A 25,131-nucleotide genomic window follows, 5' to 3' on the forward strand; every position below is an offset into this window, starting at 1 on the left:
CTTGCTTATTTCCCCAAACATGTATTATGTTATCTTGCTTTCATCATCAGTTGCCAAATTTAGTGTTGGTGTTGTTTCAGGTTGAAGGTGCAGTTACCAGGGCCTACAGTCGCTGGATTGAGGATTTGACTTCATTACCAGAATACCAAGCCTGTCTCCAAACCGAGAGGGAGAAATGGCAAGAACTACAAGAAAAATGCACAGAACGACAGGTATGACAGGGCTTTATCTTTGTGAGTTAAAAATTGTCACTGCTGTCAACTGGCTTTTCTTTTTCTGATAATGTATATTCCTCAATTTAAATGTGCCAGGTATCCCAGGCCCTGAGGGAGGCAGAGGAGCAGTGGCATAGGACACACAGGAATCAGCTGGAGGAACAGAGCTCTGGAACGCAGAGGGTGGAGGAGCTCCAAGAGGAGGTGGCAGCTCTCCAGAGTCAGCTGGAGCAAGGCAGGAGAGAGCACGCTGCCCTGCTGAAGGCTGAGCTGGCTGGAGCTAGAGCAGCCTGGAATCGAGACAAACAACAGGAGATCTCTGTCATCCAGGTCCGCAGCGAGCAGGTGTACCAAAGCAAGCTGCAAGAGCAGCGCAAAAAATCTGGAGCAGGCTTTGAAGCAGGCCAGAGAGGATGCTGGTCTCCATAAGAAGGAGCTGCTCCTGCAGATGGAGGCCAAGTTACAGCAGACTCTGACGGCCCGAGAGGAGGAGTGGAGATGTCAGCGTGCAGAGACGGAGCAGTCCCAGAAAAAGCAGATGAGAGATGAATTCCTAGCAGAGCTTCAGACTCATCTGGCAGAGGTCCAGGCACAACTTCTCAGGGATCCCAAAACAAATCAGCAGGGCACTGAAGACACCAGGAGGACCAGCGGGGCCACGTCAGAGGGAACAATAGCACACATCATTCAAACATCCTGCAAAGACATAGTCAACAGAGCAGTATCTCAAGCCAAGAAGGAATGGGAGAGGGTGAGTTTTTATTGAATTATCTACTATCTAAAAATAAAATAAGTGATTTTATCGGTTAATGATTTTGGAGGACTTACTCTGCTCAATGATTAAAGGTTGTTGTAACGCAATAAGTACTTAAAGGAACAGGGCGACTTATTGGGAATTTAGCTTATTCACCGTAACCCCCAGAGTTAGACAAGTCGATACATACCCTTCTCATCCCGTGCATGCTGTAAGGCTGTCTGACGGCTCCAGCGGCATCAGGCCAGCCTAGAACATCAGGTGAATGGTTCCAGCAATCCTACTCCTCCAAATAAGTGACAAAATAACGGCAACATGTTCCTATTTACATGTTGTGATTTATAGAGTCACAGCGTGTACAAAAAACAACGTAACATGAGACACAGCCGTCTTCTAACTGTAAACAAACCGGGAACTATATTCTCAGGCGGAAGAATATAGTACTTGGGCGGAGTGATATGCTCGCAGCAAGCCTGTCTGAGAATATAGTTCCCGGTTTGTTTACGGTTAGAAGACGGCTGTGTCTCATGTTGTTTTTTGTACACGCTGTGACTATACAAATCACAACATGTAAATAGGAACATGTTGGTGTTATTTTGTCACAATTCGGAGCAGTAGGCTAGTTGGAACCAGTTACCTGCAGGATCTGTGCTGGGCTAAGCTAATGCTGGAACTGTCAGGCAGCGTTACAGCACGCACAGAGATGAGAAGGGTACGTATGGACTTGTCTTACTCTGGGGGTTACGGTGAATAAGCTGAATTCCCAATAAGTCGGCGTGTTCCTTTTTTTAAAGCAAAAACAAAATTTGGTACGGACACATCAAATCCCTGATGGGTACAATTGCAGGACAAACCAACAAAGGAAAAGGAGAACACACGGGAATGTGCAAGTTCCCAAGTATTTATTAATGCAGTGTTTCAACCTACAAGGTCTTCGTCAAGTTTAAGGTCGAAACATTGCATTGATAAAAACTCAGGAGCTTGCATATATTAGTGCACAAACAGCCTTATCTTTTCCTTTTTATGTGGTGGCTTGTGGCTCGGAGGTAGAGTGGTCACCTCATAACCACAAGGCGGTTCAATCTCAGGCTCCTCTGGCCACATGTCAAAGTGTCGCTGAGTAAGACACTGAACCCTAAGTTGCTCTTCGGCTGCTCTATATATAGCTGCCCTCTGCTCCTAATACTTAGGATTGGCTAAAATGCAGTATTGGAATTTCACTACAGTGTGTATGTGACAATAAAGTCTAGTATTTTTTATTTATTTATTTTTTACCACAAGTCCTGCTATATTTAAATGCTGTAGTATTCAATTAATGTGCTGTTTTTATTATGTTTTGTCTTTCATGTGGTACAATCTTTGAGTTGTTTTTCCATTTATGGTTTCATTTATGCCCCCACAGATAAGTGAGGAGAGACTGAGCCGTGTGTTAAAAGAAACACAGGAGCAGCATGAGAGAGAAATCGACAAAATGCAAAGTATGTAATGCACTCTTATCGTCAATAAGCAGGACATAAGACAGGGCGTCATTTTATTAGACTATAGTGTTTACATGACAATATTGTCCACCGTTTCCAGGCTCTTTGTCCCACAAGAAGGAGCAGGCTCGCTGCAAGAAGGAGTGTGCTGAGACTTTAGGTAAGCTGCAGAAGAAGAACAAGGAGCTCCACAGACACTTAGAGAAAGCCTGTCGTCAACTCCAGCACAGTGTTCGTGAGCACAAAACTGCCTTGCAGCATCTGAAAGGTACTAAATGCATTTAAAATGTTTCTTTTAAAGGGCATTTAAATGGATTTACTCAACATACAATGCATCTGTGTATTGTAGATGAGCATGAAAGCAGCTTACAAAAGGCAAAGGAGGGACATCTGCAGCAGCTGGAGGAGGCGAAGAGAGCCAAAGAATCCTCAGGGTTTGTGTTGTTTTTTTAGTATTTCTTATCTTTAGTTTAAAGTCCAACGATATTAAATATGGTTTCCCTGGCTCTTTATTGTTGATTGATTTTATTTGACCACTTAAATATAAAACATGAAACAGTACTCTGTGTGATAGATTAAAGTACATAAATAGTCAGGGATGACACAATAAAGCCCAAAGACTTTCCATTTCCATTGTGGTCCCTGCTCTGTTTATTGTTACATGACACATAAGTCAAAAGTGAATTAAAGGTATACTTTTCTTTATGTCAAATGCCCTCCCTTCACTCTCAATTGTCAAAAAATTTTGCTTAAGCATCTTGCATTTGGGAAGATGTTTAGATATTCCGTCCAATTATATGTTATATATTTTTGGGACAACAAACTCCCCCCATTACAGTAAATATGCCAGTCTACTGTCATCATTATGGTGACTAGCTCGAGCAGGACTTTTACTTTCAGTAATATTCAAATCAAGTCCTTTTAGTCATTATGTCCAGCCCCAAAATCTTGATCAATTCAGAAACAATATCAAAAATGCATTTGATGGTTACCACAACAAATGAATGGTTCTTGCTTACAGGAGTTCTGATCACCAACAAAATGCTCATCAAGGCCTCGAGGAGATGAAGCAGCAATACTTGATGACTGTAGAAAAGATCAGAGGTTGGTAATGGTGCAGATTTTTTATATACAGTTGTGGATTTAAAATATTCTGTCTTCTAGGACACCATAATTCAATGTTACACGGTGGATACGGTGCAGACAAAGCTAGACACTATGATGTCCTGTATCATACTATGTGTTATGTCCTCACTTGTGAATCCGATGCAGGTTTTCATGATTATATTACATGTGCATTAAACCTCACCATGTCATTTTCTCGTATATGTACCTAGTGAAAAGCACAGGTCATAATTGTGTTTTTTTTATGGCAGGAGACATGCTGCGTTACCTCAAGGAAAGTCGGGAGCGAGCAGCAGAGATGATCAGCATGGAGGTGCAGAGGGAGAGGCAGGACACTGCCAGAAAGATGCGCCACTATTATCTGACCTGTCTGCAGGAGTTACTGGAGGACGGAGGAAAGACTTCAGGGCAAGAGGCCATAATTGTCCTAATCTTGTTTGCTTGCTTCATCATGGCTCTTCAGGCTAATTGTATTGATCATCCTTGTCTTTTGCAGGGCTGAAAAGAAAATAATGAATGCTGCAAGCAAGCTGGCAGCCATGGCTAAAGTGCTGGAGACACCATTCAAAAGTAAATCGGGAAAGAACCACGGTTTACAAAGTGAGTCCTGTTGTGCAGAACTGTTTTACTGTAGAGGTTTCTTTTTTTTGTTTCAAAATATCAATGTTTTGTTTTACGGCTGTGTCCACAGGTAGAAACGCAGGTTTCAGTAAGAACCCACCAACCCTAACTGAGCTTCCTGACATGAGGCCAGAGGAGAGATCCCACAGGGAAAAGACTTCTGCTGATTCAGAGCAGAAACCAGCTGCTGCAGCGAGGACTGGGAGGGAGGAGGCCTCAGTAGATGCGATGCTGAAACCCCAAACTAATGCTCACACTCACCTCCGCTTTTACAAATCTTCTCAACAGATGGCTTCTCCATCCCAGGTGGATTTAGTTAACGTGTCTGTGAGAAGTAAAAGCAGGGAGCTGTACCTGCAGGGGGTTGACTCCAGCAACGCAGACAACCGCCTCGACTCAGAGCGACAAAGTAAACCGTTCCTCATCCAGGAGGCTCCTGTCAGAGACGAGAGAAGGACCGACTGGAGCATGAGCAGTAGTGACTCGGACACAGGCTTCCAGGTTTCAGGACTCTCATACTCGGGGAGGAAACTGGAGCCAGTGAAGCCCTTTTCTGTCTCTGCTGCATCAGCCAGTGACTCAGGAGAGTTTGGTGGCCTCACCCCAGATGTTTCTGACCTGACTGTCTATAATGAAATTGCCAAAAAGACACCTCACACTCAGACCTTGAACTTTCAGCATGCAAAAAGAAGTACACACAGAGAGCCCACCCCAGGCTCTGAGGCTGAGAAGCAGCATGGAGTTTGTTCCAGGCCTCTGTTCTCGGAGTTGAGACAGCGCCAGCAGGACAGCGGCTTCGACAGTCCATTCTACCAACATAAATGACAAAGGGAAGGGCAGGTATGACGTGAAGTAGGGAGACGAGCTTGAAGATGTCCGTTATCTTACCAAATAGTGCCTTTTTTTTAATACAGTGTATACAGTTGACATGATGGAGAACCCTTGCCTTCATGGCTGCTTTCAGTGATTGTGTTGCATTAACATTGTTAAAGGAAAAATTGACATATTGGGAAATGCATTTGCTTTATCGCGGAGTTAGATAAGATTGATACCACTGTCAGGTCTGTACGCTAAGTATGAAGCTACAGCCCGTAGCCAGTTAGCTTAGCATAGTTTAGCATAATAACTGAATACAGGGAACCAACTAGCCTGGCTCTGTTCAACGATAACAAAATCCACCTCCCAGCAGCTCTAAAACTCACTATTTAACTAATTGTATCTCAAAATTTAGACAAATGAGATTCAACTTGTTAATGAGTGAACTATAGAGGTGATGGGAGGTGGATTTTGTTACCTTTGGACAGCGCCAGGCTAGCTGTTTCCAGCCTTTATGCTAAGCTAAGTTAACCGGTGGCTGGTGGTAGCTGTATTTCCCAAAACTGACAAACTATTGCTTTAATTCGTAGTGTTTTCCAGTGTAAAAGGTTCCATTTCGTACCTTTCTGTTGTGGTCTAGATGTCTTCTGAGGCCATTTATTTTGGCCTTTTTATTCATAACTTTTGAACATTTCAGTCTAGCTTTAAAAATGCAGCTGCATGTCTTAGTTCTAAATCTCCAAAAAATTGTTTACTTCAGTAATAAATAAGTAAACAGCTGTACTTCTTGTCAGCAAGCTGCATTGAATTTGTTAATGATGAGTTCATAGAGAGATTTCACTTCAAACTAAAATCTTTCTTTTGTGCATGAATATCTCAGTGTCAGTCATGAAAACTAATGTCCAAGAATGTTCAGGTTTTTCTTCTGCTTGCTTGGAAGTGATTCTTAAATCACAAATAAGCGCACCCGTTAGAAAATGTTTATAGGTCAAAGGTCGTAGCTCTACCCACACTGTTGAACTTGTGAGTTCATTGGCCGATACTGCAGCTTACTGTGCCCTGGCCTGTACCTACCTACCGCAGAATACTAGGTCAGGTGCAGCTTTATAAGCTCATGTCACTCTGTTTTGTTTTCTCTCTTTGTCGGATTTAGATACTAGTGTCTGTGTTTTTTTTTTTTTTTTTTTTTTTTATTTTAAAATATTTTATATCACATTGAGATATGCTGTGCATAGATTTTTTTTAATTTTTTTTTATATATATATATTGATTAAAATCATTTTTAATAAATTTATCTCATTTGAATTTTATATGGTTTATTGATCCCCCAGTGGGGAAATTGCACTGTTTGTTAGAAATCACTACACACAGGCATGCTCAGGACCTATTCATGCACAAATGGAGCGATGTCCGATTGAATGGGCTGCCTTGCTCAAGAGCACCTGGCAGTGCCCAGGAGGAACTGGCATCTCTCCAGCTACCAATCCACACTCTGTACTTTGGTCCGTACTGGGACTTGAACCTGCGACCCTGCGGTTCCCAGCCCAAGTCCCTACAGACTGAGCTACCTCCAGTTGCTGCCAGAGCGGATCCTCTTCAGCAAATCCTCTTTTAAAAAAAAAAAATAAAAGTTTTATATCAGATTACTTTTGGTGATATCTAATGATATAAAGTCAATACAATACTTTTAACAACAATTTAGTATAAACCATAGGCTAATCAATTAATGGACAAAATAATGAAATGTTGCAACAGTATAAAGTATACCAGCTGCAGGTAATGAATTACCAGTCTGATTTACTACATAACTAGTGTTTTAAAAACTGAGTTTAACCTTTTCCACCCCTTGATATTTCGGAGATCCTCCTATACACACTTCAGTAGTGACTGAGGATCTCGACGCGCTGCTGAATTAAGTTTCACTCAGATAAACATGATTGTCTGGATGGTGATTGTAGCTGTGTTTTTTCTCGCCCTTTTATTCCGCCATCCGCACTTTTTCCAGGATGTCCAATATGTGCGGGATAAAATACAAGCGAGGCGTCGTGTCTTAAAATGCAAGCAGACCAATTACTCCATCCTGGACCGGTTTTTAGAAGTGGTGAAGGCGCAGCCACACAAGCCGTTCATCCTTTTTAACGGCGAGACTTTTACCTACCAGGATGCGGATGAGCTCAGTAACAAAGCTGCACGAGTTTTTCCTGCACAATGGACATGTTAAAGAAGGAGACACGGTTGCGCTGTTCCTCAAAAATGACCCGATGTTTCTGTGGTTGTGGTTAGGTTTGGTAAAGATCGGATGTAACGCTGCTTTTCTCAACTACAACATCCGATCCAAGTCCCTGTTCCACTGCTTCAGCAGAAGCGGAGCCAAGACTCTGGTCGCAGCTGAAGGTAAATAGGCATACATACACTATGTCTGCTTTCTCCAGTGGTGGAAGAACTATTCACATATTATTCATGTTAAAAACAGGTTTTATCAGCAAATTGTACTTAAAATGTTAAAACTCAAAGTATAGCTAAACATATCCGTTTATTAAGTTAATGCATCAGTAACAATAATCCAGTAATTCATGATTAATGTAATCTCAATGGGGCCATTTTGCATAATGTGTGCTTTTACTTTTGAAGCTTCCTGAACATGTTACTAATCCTTGTTTTAATGTAGGAACTTGTAATCAGTTTTTTTTTTTATTTAGTAAAATAACGTCTTCCACCACTGCATATGCTAATTATTGGAACTAAAATGCTAATTATTTGAACATTTAAGCAGAATTTTTGTATTAAAGCAGGTTGAGGTGGAACTAATTTAAGATACTTTATGTACTGTTGATGGTTTAATCATTAACAATACTTCGAGATAAAACAGCGTATTGTTGAAGCTCTAAATATCTCAGGAAAAGGAAAAACCATAAACAGCTTTCAATATGTCATGACTTAACTACTGAACAGTATACAAAGTAGTTCCAACTAGCGCCACCTTGACCAGCTGCAACGTTGAAATGCTACTTGCACATTGATATGTCCATATCCAGTCTATCTTGAGTAAAAGAACAGAAGTATTATTGGTGAAATGTACTAAACAAAAATTTGGGTAATATTTTTATGTGGGTAATATTTTTTACATTGTTATATTGGTATATGGTTTTATTTCCAGAGTTACACAATACTGTAGAGGAGGTTCTGCCCAGTCTGCTGGAGCAGCAGGTCACGGTTTTCATCCTGGCTGACAGATGCAGAACTGCAAATATGGAGAGCTTCAAAGACAAAATTAGCCAGGCCTCCTCTGAGCCTCTTTCCAAAGATTTAAGGTCCCATTTAACCTTACAGAGTCCTGCAGCCTACATATATACATCAGGGACAACAGGTAAGCTACTTTAGGTGTTAAATGTCCAGGATTCAACAGTAAAAGAAACAGTACCTAGTCTACAGGTGCATACCTCTGGCTTCTCTTTAACAGGTCTCCCTAAAGCAGCAGTAATCTCTCATGCCAAACTGTGGACCCTAGCTTACAGTATTTCTATGGTAGGAGTGCATTGTGTGTGGCACTCTGGCCCGAGGCCATTCATTTCTACAGAAGACTTAAATCTGTTTAAAAAAAAAAAAAAAAAAAAAAGGCTACGTAATTTCCTGGACACTGTAGTTTTTGTCAAACAACACTGAAATGGTAGTAAATTATGTATTTGTTGGGGGACTATTTTCAGCTGCAGATCAATACACATTTAGTGCACTGATTTCCAACAGGGGATAGCTCGGCTATTGAAAAAAATGGAGGCTTTTCACCAGAACAAATAAACCACCAGTAATCACAGGCTGATTGCAACAGGACCCACCTACCTGAGTCTGTCATGGATAAATGATTGAAACATGCAGCTTCAATTGCAAACTTAACAAAAGACAGAAAATAGTCTATGCTTAAAGTCCATGCTTAACATTGACATATCCAGGAACAGTGTCACTTTTGTACAATTGATAGTGTTGAATAACATCCAGTTTCAAATCTGTTCAAAATTGTTTTTTGAGTGGTGTGAATGAAGCGGATATTTGAGCTCAGACTGGGGGTATATCAGACAAAAAGGTCAGGAGCTCTAGTGATTATTCATAGCAGAAATGTAATGCATTTAAATAGTTATAGAGTAAAAAAATAACTAGAGTGTCCATGACTTTTCATTGTAATGAAGTGCAACAGTTTTGCTGATTATTGTGTTTTTCATATTTTGCAGAAAACAATGGAGGTCTATGGCAAAGAGGAATAAAACATATCAGACTTTGGCTACACAGATGATATTCATTAGTTGGAGCAATGAATTGCTTAATTTGGTCTGTTCATGGATATGTTGACAAAAAGAAAAATATTGAATATTAACTTATGTTTTAAGATTGTTGTCATCTTGTTGCTGTGTGTAGGTAACACATTGGCTTTGAGGAGTAAATTTTCTGCATCTCAGTTCTGGGACGACTGCAGAAAATATAACGTCACGGTCATAATGTTTATAGGTGAAATGATGCGTTACCTCTGCAACACACCAAAAGTATGTATGTCACACCTCAACATTGATGACACTATCACATTTAAAGATCACCATGAATAAAAAAACAATGAGGGGTCTTGATTCTTTCACAACAGAAACCTAATGATCAAAGCCACAAAGTGAGACTTGCGATAGGCAGCGGGTTAAGAGCCGATGTTTGGAGGTGCTTCATAAGCGGGTTTGGAAACGTTCAAATCAAAGAGTTTTATGGAGCAACTGAAGGGAATGTTTCTCTGATGAATTACACCGGCAAGATTGGAGCTGTTGGCCGAGACACCTTCCTCAACAAAGTTAAAGTCCATATTAAATTCCACATAATGAAATAAAAGCTATTAATCATAAATAAGCAATGTTTTGGCTTTTTTTTTATTTTTTATCTTGCATATGCTGTGATCAAATTCGATGCAGAAAAAGGAAGACCTTTGAGGGATTCTTCTGGTCTCTGCATAGAGGCTGCCAAAGGTTAGTACTAATGTAGCTACCATGCTAAATGTAGCTACCATGTCCTCAGTTTTATCTTTTTTAAACGTCTGTTTATTGGTATTTTAGAGGACAAAGTATTGGACAAAATTAAGTGTTCACCTCTCCTGTATTAACTTTCCACAGGTGAACCTGGACTTCTGGTATCTCAAATATCAACAAGGGCTCCGTTCGCTGGATATGTGAGAGACCTGCAGCAGACTGAGAAGAAGAGGCTGCATGATGTCTTCAAGAAAGGAGACATGTACTTCAACACTGGTGAGCTGCTGTGCATTGATGAAGATAATTTCATTTACTTTAAGGATCGAGTTGGAGACACTTTCAGGTGAGTTAATCTTTCAGTTTCAGCCACCTAATTCAAAGTGACACTTAAAAAAACATTTATTGTTATAGATGGAAAGGAGAGAACGTGGCTACAACTGAGGTGGCTGACATCATCACACTGCTTGACTGCATCAAAGAAGCCAACGTTTATGGAGTCGAAGTGCCAGGTAATGTTAACTGTTCTTCTTTGTTCTTTCTTGTTCTTCTTTGTTCTTTCTTTCTTTCTTTGTAGTCTATATCCTTGACGTTCCACTTCTGGGATTACTTCATTGCCACCGGAAAATCCGCCAGATTTCACTAATTTAGGCCAGATATTTGTTGCCTTGGGCTTCTTTTGTGTTGCCATTTTAAACTCTGGTCGATTTATGAGGACTATGGTTAACCTTTTCTCAGATCTCTGCAGGGTAAATCCAGACAGCTAGCTCGACCATCTGTCCAATCTGTTTTCTGTTGCATGACTTCAACAACTTTGCGGCATACACGTTCCACCTAAACAAGTTCCTTCCGAGCCTATTTTGCAGCGGCACCGCATGCTTAGCACTGCCCAAGACGATTGTGATTGGTTTAAAGAAATGCCGAAAAACCAGAGCATGGTTTCCTCCCATCCCCGAATGCTATGTGAAGTAGCCAGACTCTCCTCCAGTGTGCTTGAGAGGAGGGTCTGACAAAGCGAGACTACAATTGCAGCAGCAAAGTGTCTGGGCAGAAATAGTTATTTTTATTACTGATTCATCTTGGAGTTATTTTCTCAATTAATCCTTTGGTCTATAAGATGTCAGAATGTAGGGAAAATGCCTTTCATAATGTACTAATAAAGCCCAATATATATTTGTCCAAATATATTAACTTTACATAAAACAAAGAAAAGAAGCATATTGTTGTTGCCGGGTTAACTCACCTGCGGTCGCGGGTTCGGTTCCGACCTGCGGCCCTTTGTTGCATGTCATCCCCCTCTCTCCCGCTTTCCTTACTTAATCTGTCCTCTCAAAGGTATTAAAAGCCCCAAAAAAATCTGGCATTGAGATCCGATCACTCAGACCACATTCGTAGTGGTTTAGGCCAGATGTGGCCACATTCTTCACAAAAACCATAGATAATTGTGTGTTTTGGATGTTATTATCATACGTCGATGATGTGTTGATGTTTTTGAGCTCTGCGGTTGCCTATAAAAGGTAGCTGCCGGTTGACAATAACCTCATTTTTAGTTTCATAAAACGTCAGAGATTTCACGAATATGTGGGATATTACTACAGACAACCCTGCTCTTATGTCACAACTTCTCATTTTGTTATTTAGTAGTCTTTGCATTGCCAGACCTATCTCAACAGCGCTGTGGCAGCGCTGGAGAAAGCCGGCTAGCCTGAGTGGTCAAAGCAGCGGCTGTAAAATGATGGAACATTTCAATTCCTATAAATTCTTTCCAATAAAAGTCCCCCATGATTTTGTTATTTAAAAGCTTTTATTATGAAGCAGCAAAATCAGGAAATGTTGGGTCTTCATCAGCAGTAAATTAACACGGCTCCTATAAGTGAACATGAAACGTAAAATAAAGTATATATGCAGTTTGAAAGTAACAAACATACTGAGAGCTGAACACACAGAGACTTTTAAAAAAACTCTTTCTCTACTGCACAAGTCCCGGCTCTCGTCTGTAGACATCCCTATTTCGACACACAGACAAAGACTGTATAGCAGTGCTTTTCAGTTGCACATTTTTAATGACTGATTTATGTGAGATTAACAACTGTGTTGTATACACACAACCCTAACACATAGCCTACACACACAGAACCAGCCTACCGGTATGTGCCAACGGAAATGATGTACATGTTTATTTGCATATAGAGCGGGGAAGTGAGATCCGATCACAAATGGTCACTCAGGACATTTGTATAGCCATTCTACTGCGAGGTGAAAACGCGTACTTGGAGCTGTCCACTTGTGATAGGATCACTCAGATCGGATTTTAATACCAGGTAGAAACACGGCCTTAGAGAAAGGACATGCAGCCTTCTTATGCAAAGATTTGAAGTACAGAACTAGTCTATCCTTTGAAGCCTCAGTATCGTATATCATCGTATATGTCAGTTGTTAAATAGAGTGTTCGGGTGGTTCAATATCAGTAAATATCTTATAAACACTTCATATTTAGCAGGATTTTGCACACAGATGGCTGTGATTCTGTGGAACAATACAATGCGAGTCAGGCATTGTTTGCTAATGTTTGCTTATGTCTGTATATGTTGCAAATCAAAGGGCATTACAGGGAAATACAACTTTGGATACCTTTACCATTAACCAGATACACGTTTGCCAGGAGTCGATTCTCCAAGGGGACAACTCGTACCATAAACTCAGGTGACATGTCTCTTGCCCCAGTTTCACAGCGGTATTTACACTTCGCCTGTCAGTTAAAATCAGTGTCCTAGTCATAAACTTTGGCCAAAATATTCAACTTTACTAGTAGAGAGGGACCGCCTAAATGCATCGTTAGTCTCTGTGAGACAGGATGGGGCAGGAGGAGCAGGTTCATCCTGACTGAAGACATTACATCTGTAGGTACATTGCAAACAAGAACTACTCATAGCTAATTTTCTGCAATGCAAACAATAAATTAATTAAATAAACAGGGCACAAGATGTAGCCCACAGTGTAACTCACTGAATCCATGGCAACATTATACTTCCTGTTTACATCCCCCAAAGCACCCAAATTATGGGAACTGTATTTCCAGAAGAGTAATAGTAGTAGGAGTGATAAAATTTACAAAATCCATTAACATTAATGTTCTTCGTGTTGCACTATGAAACACTTCTCTGTGACGGCAAGCTTTTCGGCCTTCTAGATGTAGATGTTCAGAGCCGTGTTGAGATTTTAACTTTTGGTTGAAGATGTTCATGTTGTATGAACTAGTCCGATGCCCGGGCTGAAAAACCTCTGCACCATATGTTCATTTAATCAATAATGTCTTACATCGGTAAACTAGTGTCATCTGATTTAACTACTGTTTAACTTTTTCCAGGTCAGGAGGGGAGTACTGGAATGGCTACCGTCACTTTAAGTGAAACACAGAGATTTGACCCTGCAGATGTTTTTAAACATGTTGTAAGCTTCCTGCCGGCTTACGCAAGGCCATGTTTTCTGAGGATTTGGGTATTTTTACTCCAGTCATTTTATATTTTAACAAAGCATCTTGACAGTTTCAGCCTTATTTCAATGTCCTCACACTAACAATTCATTTCACTGTGATTTCAGAACTCCTTGGACGTTACAAGCACGTTCAAGCATATGAAGGTGAAGCTGGTGGAGGAGGGTTTCAACCCAAATCAGATAACCGACCCGCTCTACTTTCTCGGTTACATCAGGAAAGATCAGAATTTAAAGTGGCTTTTGTTGCCTATCCTGCTTGCACTGTAAAACATCAGCCACCTGTGATGGTCAGTACATTTGAGGAGTTGTTTTGTGATGAAGTCTTGTAATTTTATCTTCATCTGTTTACTTTTTTGTACTTCTACTTAAGCAGTAATTTAATGTGCACTGAGATTTTAGAGAAAATCCTGCACACTGACCATTACGCAAGCAATAATTTATTTAGAAGAAAAATACAACGTTTCGGTCTCAGACCTTCATCAGTTAATGTGCACTGAGATGTAATAGCTTCACTTAGAGCAAGAAAGCAAGTTTTTTTCCAGTAGAGGAAACTGACAGCTGTACGCTCCTTATTCAAACAGTGAGGTGTCACTGCTTACCGTTCTGATCTATTGAGGCCATTGTGATTATGGTTGTTGAATGTTTGTTGGCAAGTCCCTTCCCTTTCTTTGGAGCTGAAGGATTTTAGGATAATAATTTAGATTTAGAATGATTATTTTAGATTTCATTTTTTTCTGATCTCTTGTTATATATAATTTAAACTCCTGGCCTTTATGTGTGCTCTACATAGTTTTAAACAAAATAGTTTTCGGATGCCTCTTTATGACTTACATAAGCAAATGAGACCATCAGTGAGAAGATTGGCTATTTTTTATGTTATTCTTAATGCCTGTCATAAAATAATCACATGACTGGTTTGTCACATAATGGGTGACGTGTAACAACCTGTTTCCTCCATGTACCTTTTAAATAAATCTTCATCTGGGTTCTTTTAAAGCACAGCAAAGTGTTTCTGATCAATATGATCTACCAGCTCCTGGGACAGAAAGTCTTCTATCACCCTGTGTTTGGGTGAAGGGGGACCCAGGCCGGGGGGGATCAGCAGCATGGGGACACCTTGACAGGTGGACGGGCAGCTCAGGCAGGTAGAACCTTTTTAACCAAAAGGTCACTGATTTTAACAAGAGGAGTCTGACGTTGTCTCATATCTTTCGGAGTTGAGCGTCCACTTGTGGTTCTCCTCTTGGCTTTTGCAATTTCCTCGTGTTTGATTTAGACTTGCTAGTGGTGAAGCTTTAGGGATGTAAAGGCAGTCAGTCCTTCACTCTAGACGACTTCATAGCACCGCTAACAGGTTGAAACTTACACTCCTGTCCTTGATAAGATTCCTCCTGCTACAACATACAAATCAAATTCTAATTCAGTGATTCACCAGCAATTTCTGTAGGCATTAAATCTCATTAAACCACAATTGCAAACAAAGCTTCACAGCAGTATGATACGAGTGTAAGTCAAATTCCACTCAGCCATATGTGTCATTTTTACAAGTGAATTGTCAGAGCAACACAAAGCAGCGGGCACATGTACAGACACTTGTTGGTGCATCATGCAGTCACAAACGCTTAAGTCTTAAAAAACTAATTTTATCACAATCGAATGACAATTTTAATTATTTATTATTCACTGATCAATAAAAATGCCAACATTTACCGGCTCCTGCTTGTTAAGTTTCAAGTTAATCAAGTCCTTGAGGCCAAGTAATCAATAAATTCTTAAAAGTCTTTCAGGTCTTTGAATGCTGCTGACCATTAAAGTGGCATTGAAAATTTTGATTTTAAATCTTTTATTGGTATTTTTTTAGATCAGACCAAATGAGTGGGCCACATAACTCATAAGGCAGGGTGTGTGGCTGTGCAAGGCCTATCTGTTGCTGTCTAATCTATTGTTCAGGGATAGTATCAGGTCAAAACTCAAGACTTTTATGTTCTCTTTGAATTCTCAAGTTATGTCAAATCTTTGCAGTTAAGTCTCAACGAGTCTCACAGAAGTGAAGTCTAAATTCAAAGCCTGAGGTTGTATGATTTCTGTCTCTGTGGTCCTATATGTCCGTCAACCTACATCTTAGGATTTGCCTCTTTTCTCTGTTATATATATAGTTTTGAATTTAATATTTTGGGGAATTCAGGACTGTTGGTCAGACAAAACGAGCAATTTGAAGACATCACCCTGATTTATGGTAATTGGTGAGATCTGATAAACATAGCAATTTTCTGCAGTATTCTGACATTCTGTAGACTTAATATAAGAACATTAGAGCCTCAACACTGGAGTGGTGTAATTGATTGAAACAAAGGACTGGACAAGGACAAGATGGTGTATCCTTCTCTCTCTCTCTCTCTCTCTCTCTCTCTCTCTCTCTCTCTCTCTCTCTCTCTCTCTCTCTCTCTCTCTCTCTCTGTGTATTTTAACAGCTCAGTTTAAGGAGTGCACGCCCACCACTTGCTGCGATTGCGGATTGACGCGGGTTGCCATTTACAGAGCTTCTGTAGTGGATTATGACTTTCGGTATTAGAATAAATCATATATTTAAGTCACTGGATTTCAGTCTACATTCTGCTGCTGGAACTTTATATCCGTTTTAAAATAAAAATAGCAAAAAAAATAAAATGCACTTACCGGTCATAACCTGGAGGTGTCGCAAGTGTAAATCAGTGAAAAGCAGATTTCCCTTCCTTCATGTTTGGCAGCTTATTTAATAACTTTTCTCACTTTTTAACAGAATCAGGTTGTGCAGCATAACATGAAAGTAATACAACATAAGGATAACATAAACACTGATACAAATTAGTTAAAAATCAGTTAAGAGTGGATGTTGGTGAAAGAAAACGATCTGGCAACTAGAAAACATTCCGGAATGAAGGAGGGGTCAACGGGCCAGAGAGTTGAGCACCGCCCCGGGCTGAGTGGGTGAACTTTGTCACAAATTTTGTTTCACTGACTTGCATAAAAACATCCACCGCTGCCTCTCAGTGACAGATGCGTCCTGCTGCCTAGTGCGCTCTGCAAAATGTACATCTGCTTCACCGTTATAGCGGGACTGGCTATTCTGTCCTTCTTCTTTCTCAGGACACGTTTCCCTTACTTAGGCGAGGACTTCGTCTACATCCTGAGGAGCATTAAACTCGGCTTGAGGCTCATCAAGTACAAGAAAGTCAAACCTTTTTACAGCGTCTTGGACTGCTTCTTGGATGCAGCGAAGAGGCATCCCAGTAAGATCTTTCTGCACTTTGAAGGACGAGAATATACTTATGGAGAAGTGGATAAACTGAGCAACAAGGTAGCCAGAGCTCTGCAGGCTGAAGCCCGGCTGAAGGAGGGGGACGTGGTCGCCTTGTTTCTGGCCAACGAGCCTAGTTTCGTGTGGACTTGGCTCGGTTTGGCCAAGCTGGGCTGCCCAGCTGCTTTGCTCAACTTTAACATCAGATCCAAGTCTCTGTTGCACTGTTTCTCCTGCTGCGGGGCCAAAGTGATCATCGCCTCTTCAGGTGAGATACAGAAAGATGTAAAACATGTGTCAGGGGCGCAGAAGAAGTAGGGGGTCTTCAGATCTCTGTGCTTCTGGCTTCTTCCACCATTCATCCGTAAGCATAAGAAGAGCAAAATATATTATGAGGTACTGGTACTTTAAGTATTTCCATTTTTGTACAACTTCCAGCAGTGCATTTGCTAAAAAAAACTGTACTTATGTGCAGTTTACAAGTAAATACATTTTGTGCTGTTTTGTTCATTTCAGAGGGAAATGTTGCACTTTGTTCTCCACTAGATGTATTTGACCGATATCTACTTCACAATTCAAATGTTTACATAAACATAAACTTCTCAAATGCAACACATACTTAAAGGTTAAAACTAGTGGTTCACAAACATGTTGGCTTTTGAGCTCTTAAGGAGCAGTGTCTAGTTGGGGCCCCTTGTCACATTTCAGAAGTGTGTGTGAGTTGTTAACACATCATCCAAAGAGACCATTCCCCTCTAAACTGCTCACATAGTTTAATTGTTTAACAATATGTCACAAAAAAGATTAGGAATATTCAGAAAAAACCCAATACAAATACTAAACTACAATTTTATATATTTATATTTAAACTAGCTCCTCATGAACAGCTACAAAAGTAAAATGTTGCTGACACATTGATGCATCAGTATTAGCAATCTAATAATGTCATATATAAAACTGTATCAGTCACAGTACATTTTGCTGATAATACTTCTGTTTTTATTCAAAATAGGATTTTGGATAAAGAACTTGTACTTGAAATGGGGTATTTTGACATTGTTCCATTAGGACTTAAGAAAAGGATCTGAATACTTCTTCCACTGCAAAGCATATAATAACTCAAAATTCCAGATGGATTTGGACATTGCTCTGACAGCTGTATACAGCTGTTACCTTGCAGCTAGTGATTGTATAGGCATTACGTTTACATACAAAGCATCTGATAGGCTGTTAGGGCTGGAGTGACCTGCCATGTGGCCCTTCAGATGCAAACAACAGACATGGTAGTTTCTTTATTTTGGCTTGAGCCCCAGAAACAAACCAGTCCTGTAATTTATTAATTTCTGATACACACCATATTAACACAGTATAAACTGAAAATAATAAAGTGTTTCAAACTTGATTTTGCAGTACACAAACAATCTGGACTCCCATGATAAAGAACAGTCCAATGTCCATGTAGGATACTGCCACCACTAGATAACAAAACAAAGAGATCTTCATTTTCACGTCAGGTATCAGGCGGCCACATGTTGCCAGTAATTGTAGGTTTGTGGAGGTAACAACTCAGACAGTACTAATCAGCCTTTATTAACAACTTTTACCATCGACAAAAGGCTGTTAATGATTAGTTTGTTTAAGTCAGCATTAGATAAGAGAGATGTACAGGCAAAATTTAACAGGATAAAAACTGAAATACATGTTTACTGCGTTGATTGAAAATCGCTATTTTGTGTTTTAGGACATTTAAATCCTAATGTCTTGATATGAAGGTTTCGTCACAGTAAGATTAAATGGAAAGACAAAAACTGATCAAATTGAGTCCTCACCCAGTCCTCATCTCTACAGGATAAACCAAGCTTTTTCTTGTCTAGGATTTCATCCTAGATAACACAACAGTTACCACATCATATTAGTTCAAATGTTTTTTTCTCATATTTCTGTTGAATTCAACCAAACTCTGTTTTAGAAACAGAACAGTGTGATTTTTAACCCTCCTGCTGTCCTCGGGTCAAAGTTTCCATATCAAAAAATAAAAAATAATGTGGATGGTTCCGTAAAATAAATAATCAGTTCACTACTTTCATTGTATTTGGGTGTTTTATTCAGTTTTATAGCATTTTGGAGGAAAAAAATGACAAAATGTCAAAAAAAAAAAAAAAAAAAAAAAGAGCAGAAAAAACGTTGGGAAAAGTGTCAACCAATTTTAGTTTTAAATTTTGACCCATAAAAACAAAATGTTGCAGGTCGACGGGAAGACAACACAAGGGTTAAAATAGTGAGTATTTATAAGAATATAGACAAGAAAATACTTTTGACGGACAATTCTTCCTCCAGCTTCCTCAGGAAAAGTTAAAAGTTGAATCACTCGTTTTCCCCCTCATGGTTTTAGACTGTGTGCTGTACATTCAGTCCTGATGACTGAGTTCACATTCACTCTGCAAACTTCTTTCTCTGCTCTCCTATTTTGGCGCTAGAGTTTCACCCCAGAAATATGCATACATTTAGGCTGAAGTGACTGCACCATGTGCTCGTGTCCCAGTGGGATGTGAGGTAACATGATACAAGCCTACATGTGCTGCATTGCGCAACACAGCACTCGGACATATTGTGTAGAACTTGAATGCCTCTCTGTGTTTGCAGAGCTGCAGGATGCTGTGGAGGAGGTTTTACCCACACTGAGAGAGCAAGGCATCAGTGTGTACCTCCTGTCAGAGGCCTGCAGCATTCAGGGCATCAACACTTTGTCTGACAAGATCTCCCAGGCCTCAGATCAGCCGCTGTCCCGGGACCTCAGAGCCAACGTCAACATCAGGAGCACTGCTCTGTACATCTACACGTCGGGCACCACAGGTACACCAGGAAACTCCTCTGAAACACAAAACTAATGCACTCTTTGTATTCCCTATACTGCTTTTAAAGCTATTGCAGATTTAATTCACTCTTCTTACTTTGTTCTCTATTGACGTTGGTTTTACCTTGCAAGTTGTTTTATGGTGTTTCCAGTTATGTACTTTTTTTGAATTTATGTAGCCTGCTGTTGTTTATCTATGTATCGAGGCATACTTCACCCCATCTGCCCTGGTTTTAAAGCACTTTGGGTCAGCTTATGCTGTTTTAAATGTGCTGTATAAATAAAGATGACTTGACTTGACTAATACAAAACAGTCCTGCAACAAATCATAATGTTCAGTTTTTGTCGAAGTTGTTGATTCAACTCTATGGTCATTTTGGAGTTTGTGGTGCTGTTAAATTGTATTGCATTCTACTAAGAGGTGTTTCTAATATTTAATCCACTGCAATTATACCAATGCGAGTAGAAGTCCGATTACCAGTTGTATTCAAGAACCTGTTGTATTCTTTGACCCTGGAAGGTTTGCCTAAAGCAGCTGTTGTCACCCAGGAGAGGGTTTGGGCTGCCTCCTTCATCCAAGCGGCATGTGGAATCACATCAGAGGACATCTTCTACGTCAATCTGCCTCTCTATCACAGTGCAGGCTTTCTCATCGGGATGGTCGGATCCATCGAGAGAGGTAGGCTAATAATCCTCTTAACCCTCAAAAGCATTCACACACCTGTTTGGGCACTTAAGATGGTTCTGTTTAAGTGTACACTAAGCTAAAAGCTGTTATGTGATGTTAATTGCAGGTAATACCATTGTTCTGAAGAGAAAGTTCTCTGCCTCTCAGTTCTGGAGCGACTGCAGGAAGTATAATGTGACCGTGATGCAGTACATCGGTGAAACAATGCGCTACCTCTGCAACACGCCCAAGGTAAGAGGAATCAACTTCCGGTTAAATGAATGAAGTGTTGTTCTGATGCGAGATATGAAGCTTTGCATCTCTGCCTTGACCCTGAGCCAATGTCACTTTTTGCAGAAAGACGATGAGAAGAACCACAGAGTAAAGATCGCCATCGGGAATGGAATCCGGACGGACATTTGGTCGGAGTTTCTGAATCGCTTCGGGGACATTAAAGTTAGAGAGTTGTACGCGGCCACAGAGGGAAACATCGGCTTTATCAATTACACGTCCAAGATCGGTGCAGTGGGGCGAGTCAATTTTGTCCACAGGGTAAGTCGAGAAACACGCCCGCTGCTTTTAGCAGCCCTGCTTCAGTCCAGACTGAAATATCTCAATAGCTATGGGATGATTTGGTACAGATATTTCCAGAGGATGAATCTTAATAACACTGGTGATCTCTGACTCTTCCTCTAGCGCCACCATGAGGTTGACATTTTTGGTTTTAAGTAAAACAACTATTAGACGGATTGCCATGAGATTTATTACAGACATTCATGTTCCCCTCACGATAAATTGTATTTATTTTGGCGATTCTTTAACTTCCCCTATAGCGCCACCATCGGGTCATGATAACGCCACTGTCTGAGTCCAGCCTCACAGAGCTGCTAGAGTGGCTGAAGACTCTCTGTCTCTCTGGACTTAGCCAAAAAATGTGAACATCGACAACTTCTCAGTCCCTCCCCCCTTTCAAGCCCAAAACAGTCTCCTAAGCCCCTCCCCCCCACGAGGGAGAATGAATGAGTGCGCATGAGAAGTAATTGACACGCAGTTAGACACCACCCCGCCCCCGGGCCCTGATTGGTGCATCTGAACAGGGAGTGGTGGATGTTTGCAAATCACACTACAGGCTGTAGGTGGTGCCAGAGGAATTTTTTTTTAATTACCTGCTTCATGTAGTTCTACTCGAACATAGGGTCAGTTTCAGCAAATATGACAAATAAGTTAGTTTTATAAGTCTTACCTACTGCACCTTTAAACCAGCAAAGCTGAACTGCATCACCTGGAGGCTGTTCCATTATTCACAAACAATACACCTTTTAACAAATTTTTATTTCTTCTGTCTAGTTTTTCTTCCCATTTACTTTGATCAAGTTTGACATTGAGAAGGAGGAGCCGGTCAGGAACTCTGAGGGTTTGTGCATCGAGGCAGCCAGAGGTGAGTCTATATTACAGCCGTTTTCTTATTTCTCTTTTTTTTGACACAAGAGCAGCAATACGTCATTTGTCGTCTTCAGTGCTGAAACTATTAATCGATTAATCAAAATGAAATAAAACTAATTGATAACAATGTTGATGCCGATTCACTGTTTTTTTTTTTTTTTTTTTTAAATCAAGCAAAAATGCCTCCAGCTTCTCAAATGTGCGAATATGCTGCTTTTTATCTGTTTTATTTATTGTAAATCTGATATGATTTGGTTTTGGATTGTTGCTCAGACCAAACATGCAACCTTAAAGCATCGTCTCGGCTCTAGGGGAAACTGTGATGGACATTTTTTATGCATCTTCTTGTCAGGTGAGACGGGACTTTTGGTGGGGAAGGTTACTCAGAGGTCTCCCTTTGTTGGGTACGCTGGCAACCAGCAACAGACCGAGAAGAAGAGGCTTCGTGACGTGTTGAAAAAAGGCGACCTCTACTTCAACACTGGAGATTTGCTTCGGTTTGATCACATGAACTTTGTGTACTTTCAGGATCGAGTTGGTGACACTTTCAGGCAAGTAGTGACTCATTTTGTGCTGATCTGTTAGTTATGTGAATTATCTTAAAGGAGAAAGCCATCGATCCAGTTAGTGAGTTGCGCTTTATTTTACAATTTTATCTTTTGCTAAACGAGAAACTAAGAAAAGAAGGTGTTAACTGTTTGATCGGTGGATCAAATTTAAATGACTTAGTGTGAACATTTTTAGGGATCATGCATTCTAGCTGTGTGAAATTTTAAAGCTTCAATTTATTTTATTGTTTTTACATTATAAAAGACTTGCAGAATTGGTAAGTTACAGTTAAACGTCATAATTTCTGACTTGGCACGGCCCCAATTTATACATCATAAGGTCAGTTCTTTCCAAACACATGAAGATATCCTTTCAGTATTTTGTCTAAATTCGGTGCCAGTCAGGAAGTCATTTGGTATGAAATTAAGTTTTTTCTTAATTTTGTTTTCTTTCTGTTGCTTGTTTGCTGTTACAGATGGAAAGGAGAAAATGTTGCCACATCGGAGGTTGCAGACATTCTCACAATGGCTCCTTGCATTTTGGAGGCAAATGTCTACGGTGTTAAAGTTGAAGGTAAAAACACTGATTGAGATGTTAAAGCACATTTTAAAACTGCTGTATTCTGTGATTTTCAATATTTTCTATATGTGTTTTATTCAATTGTCTGTTAAGGTCATGAAGGGCGGATTGGCATGGCAGCTGTCCTTTTGAAAGAAGGAGAAGATTTTGACTGTTTGCAGACCTACAAGCAGGTCGTCAACTACCTCCCAGCGTACGCAAGACCTCGATTTATCAGGATTCAGGTAAGAAAAACAAATTAATTTGTTTTGCACTTATATCTTACTTCATGCCCCTGCAGCCGTGTGCCACTTGTGGCAGGTAGAACATGATCTATCTACCAGGGCTTGTACCTCATTTTATACAACGTCGAACCTCTTTGCTCAGTTCAGGTCACCTCAACTCTTCTGCATTTCTGGGTAAAAACTCATTCAGCTGTTTTTTATTTACAGATAGTTCTCCTAAAGGGAGGCTGGTGATCAATCAAAGATAATGCAGAATATGAGTATCAGGGTCTATCAAGGAAGATTGTAGGTGATTATTGTGTTAGTGCATTAATGCAGCAATTTATGTGGCTTTTTTGTATACTTACATCATGGCAAGCATGATAACCAATTTAAACATGGCTAGATTATATAAATATAGAAAATAACATTTATCATGCATATACCTTTTTTTAAAATTTGATTTAAGATCCTCTTCATTTTGTTGCCCCATTTTTGAAACCAAATCTACACCCATGTTGATACCTTAACTTAGATATCAGTGCTCTTCTTTTCTCAAATTTAAAATCTGTACACCTCACTGCGTGGAACTGACTGGGATTATTTAATGTGTAAAGCTTAACATGAGGCCAGGGATTTCTGTGGCAGTACAAATTGAGTCAGCTTCCTGCAAGTTTGAATGTAGCGGAAACACTGAATTTATAAGGACACTGATGAAGAGACAAATGAGGATGTGAGACAAATGAGGATGTGAGACAAATGAGGATGTGAGACATCTGGCGGTTACCTGATCCACTTATTAAGATCAGTATCTGTGGTGCATCCCTAGAGCGTTGTTCCTCGATTTGTTGCTGTTTTTCAAACGTTAAGTTGGAGAACATATTTTTTTAAATTCCCAACACGTGTCTTGTAGCCCTGCCTGGAGATGACGGGGACATTCAAGATGAAGAAAGTGAAGTTGGTGGAGGAGGGATTCAACCCAGCTCACATGGAAGATCCTTTATACTTTTTAGATACTGAGAAAAAGACGTACGTTCCCCTGACTGAGGACATCTACAGAGCGATCGCTTGCAGGGAAATAAAACTCTAACACAGAAACGTTAGTACTCAGAAATGAACTAGACGACCCGTTTGTTTACACAGATTTAACATCTCATTCACGTGGACCTTTTGTAATAGTCAACTAATCTCAGGGACAGACTGACTTTGAAACGTTACGTCATGTTTTATGAGCCTTTTTTTAATTAACACAACTACCTTTGCTTTTACAGTTTTTGTAAATGTATTCCATAATGCTGACAATATATGCTATACAGGCATGTCTTACTGCCACTGTTGTACTTTTAATAATTAAACTCTGGTTGTCTTTTTTTTCCCCCTGACTATTAATTTATGATTTGCCAGATAAATTGTAGCATTACAAATTTGTAGTTTTAGGCAACAAAAAAAGATTGTGTTAGACTGAAAGAACTCATTCAGGCCAGATATTACACACATGTACATAAACCTTTAAGACCTATATGTGTTACATATTGGTACAATCTGTGGTGGATTTATCAGTGAACCTTTGCACTGTTATGTACAGCCTGTCTTTGCTTTATCAGCTTGTGTGCACTAACATCACATACTGTCTGACTACAGCTTTATTGTGTAACATAAGTGAGGGATCGTTTGGGTCTTTAGGTTATTCTGCGCCTAAATTCTCTCTAAACCTAGACGCCTCCGTAATGTGCTCCTGCATCCGCTTTATGGACAGGGCAGCTTTCTGACTGTGGTGGGGTGGTTCACTCCTACAGCCTGTGACATACATTAATACTCAAGACTTTGTCACAAGCTTGGTCACATGGCAAAAACATTGAAATCAGCTGCTTTCAGAAAACTGAAAGTAAAGACATTTTTTTTTTATGTGAAGTTGAACTTTAGTCCCCCCCCCCTCCACCACCACCACCACCGTCAATAACATTGACTTGTCTCATTGTTACTTCCCTTTACTCCAATTGGTCCAGTACACTCATGTGATGTGGAAACTTATACAAATAACAAAAAAATACAAAACAAATATAC

The 25,131-nt window shown here is 40.1% G+C and overlaps 2 protein-coding genes and 1 pseudogene across 2 annotated transcripts in view; all 3 read left to right on the plus strand.

Moving 5' to 3' along the window:
- cep152 (centrosomal protein 152) overlaps nucleotides 1-6,171 on the plus strand; it is a 17,689-nt gene extending 11,518 nt beyond the window's left edge. The window contains 10 exon segments of the mRNA XM_028585214.1: nucleotides 81-212; nucleotides 312-641; nucleotides 643-966; nucleotides 2,372-2,447; nucleotides 2,548-2,715; nucleotides 2,797-2,881; nucleotides 3,469-3,551; nucleotides 3,824-3,980; nucleotides 4,069-4,172; nucleotides 4,264-6,171. Coding sequence (XP_028441015.1) covers nucleotides 81-212; nucleotides 312-641; nucleotides 643-966; nucleotides 2,372-2,447; nucleotides 2,548-2,715; nucleotides 2,797-2,881; nucleotides 3,469-3,551; nucleotides 3,824-3,980; nucleotides 4,069-4,172; nucleotides 4,264-5,018 — 2,214 coding nt within the window. The 3' untranslated portion in view covers nucleotides 5,019-6,171.
- Nucleotides 6,172-6,942: 771 nt separating this feature from the next.
- Nucleotides 6,943-14,484, plus strand: LOC114559717 (very long-chain acyl-CoA synthetase-like; annotated as a pseudogene).
- Nucleotides 14,485-16,191: 1,707 nt separating this feature from the next.
- Nucleotides 16,192-24,442, plus strand: slc27a2 (solute carrier family 27 member 2). Its single transcript, XM_028584989.1, has 10 exons — nucleotides 16,192-17,040; nucleotides 19,416-19,625; nucleotides 20,147-20,305; nucleotides 20,421-20,545; nucleotides 20,651-20,845; nucleotides 21,641-21,731; nucleotides 22,089-22,287; nucleotides 22,761-22,858; nucleotides 22,958-23,088; nucleotides 23,981-24,442. The coding sequence occupies exons 1-10, from the start codon at nucleotides 16,563-16,565 to the stop codon at nucleotides 24,155-24,157; spliced, it is 1,863 nt and encodes a 620-aa protein (XP_028440790.1). The 5' UTR covers nucleotides 16,192-16,562; the 3' UTR covers nucleotides 24,158-24,442.
- Nucleotides 24,443-25,131: the final 689 nt, after the last annotated feature.

The sequence above is a fragment of the Perca flavescens genome, chromosome 8 (genome assembly GCF_004354835.1).
Source record: "Perca flavescens isolate YP-PL-M2 chromosome 8, PFLA_1.0, whole genome shotgun sequence".
Lineage (NCBI taxonomy): Eukaryota > Metazoa > Chordata > Actinopteri > Perciformes > Percidae > Perca > Perca flavescens.

What these genes read in the sequence shown, in the direction of transcription:
- slc27a2 (XM_028584989.1), top strand. Translation starts at nt 16,563, where the DNA reads ATGTACATCTGCTTCACCGTTATAGCGGGACTGGCTATTCTGTCCTTC. An exon ending in GAGTCAATTTTGTCCACAGG is followed by an intron (nt 20,846 to 21,640) that starts GTAAGTCGAGAA and finishes TCTTCTGTCTAG; the next exon opens with TTTTTCTTCCCATTTACTTT. An exon ending in CTCGATTTATCAGGATTCAG is followed by an intron (nt 23,089 to 23,980) that starts GTAAGAAAAACA and finishes CGTGTCTTGTAG; the next exon opens with CCCTGCCTGGAGATGACGGG.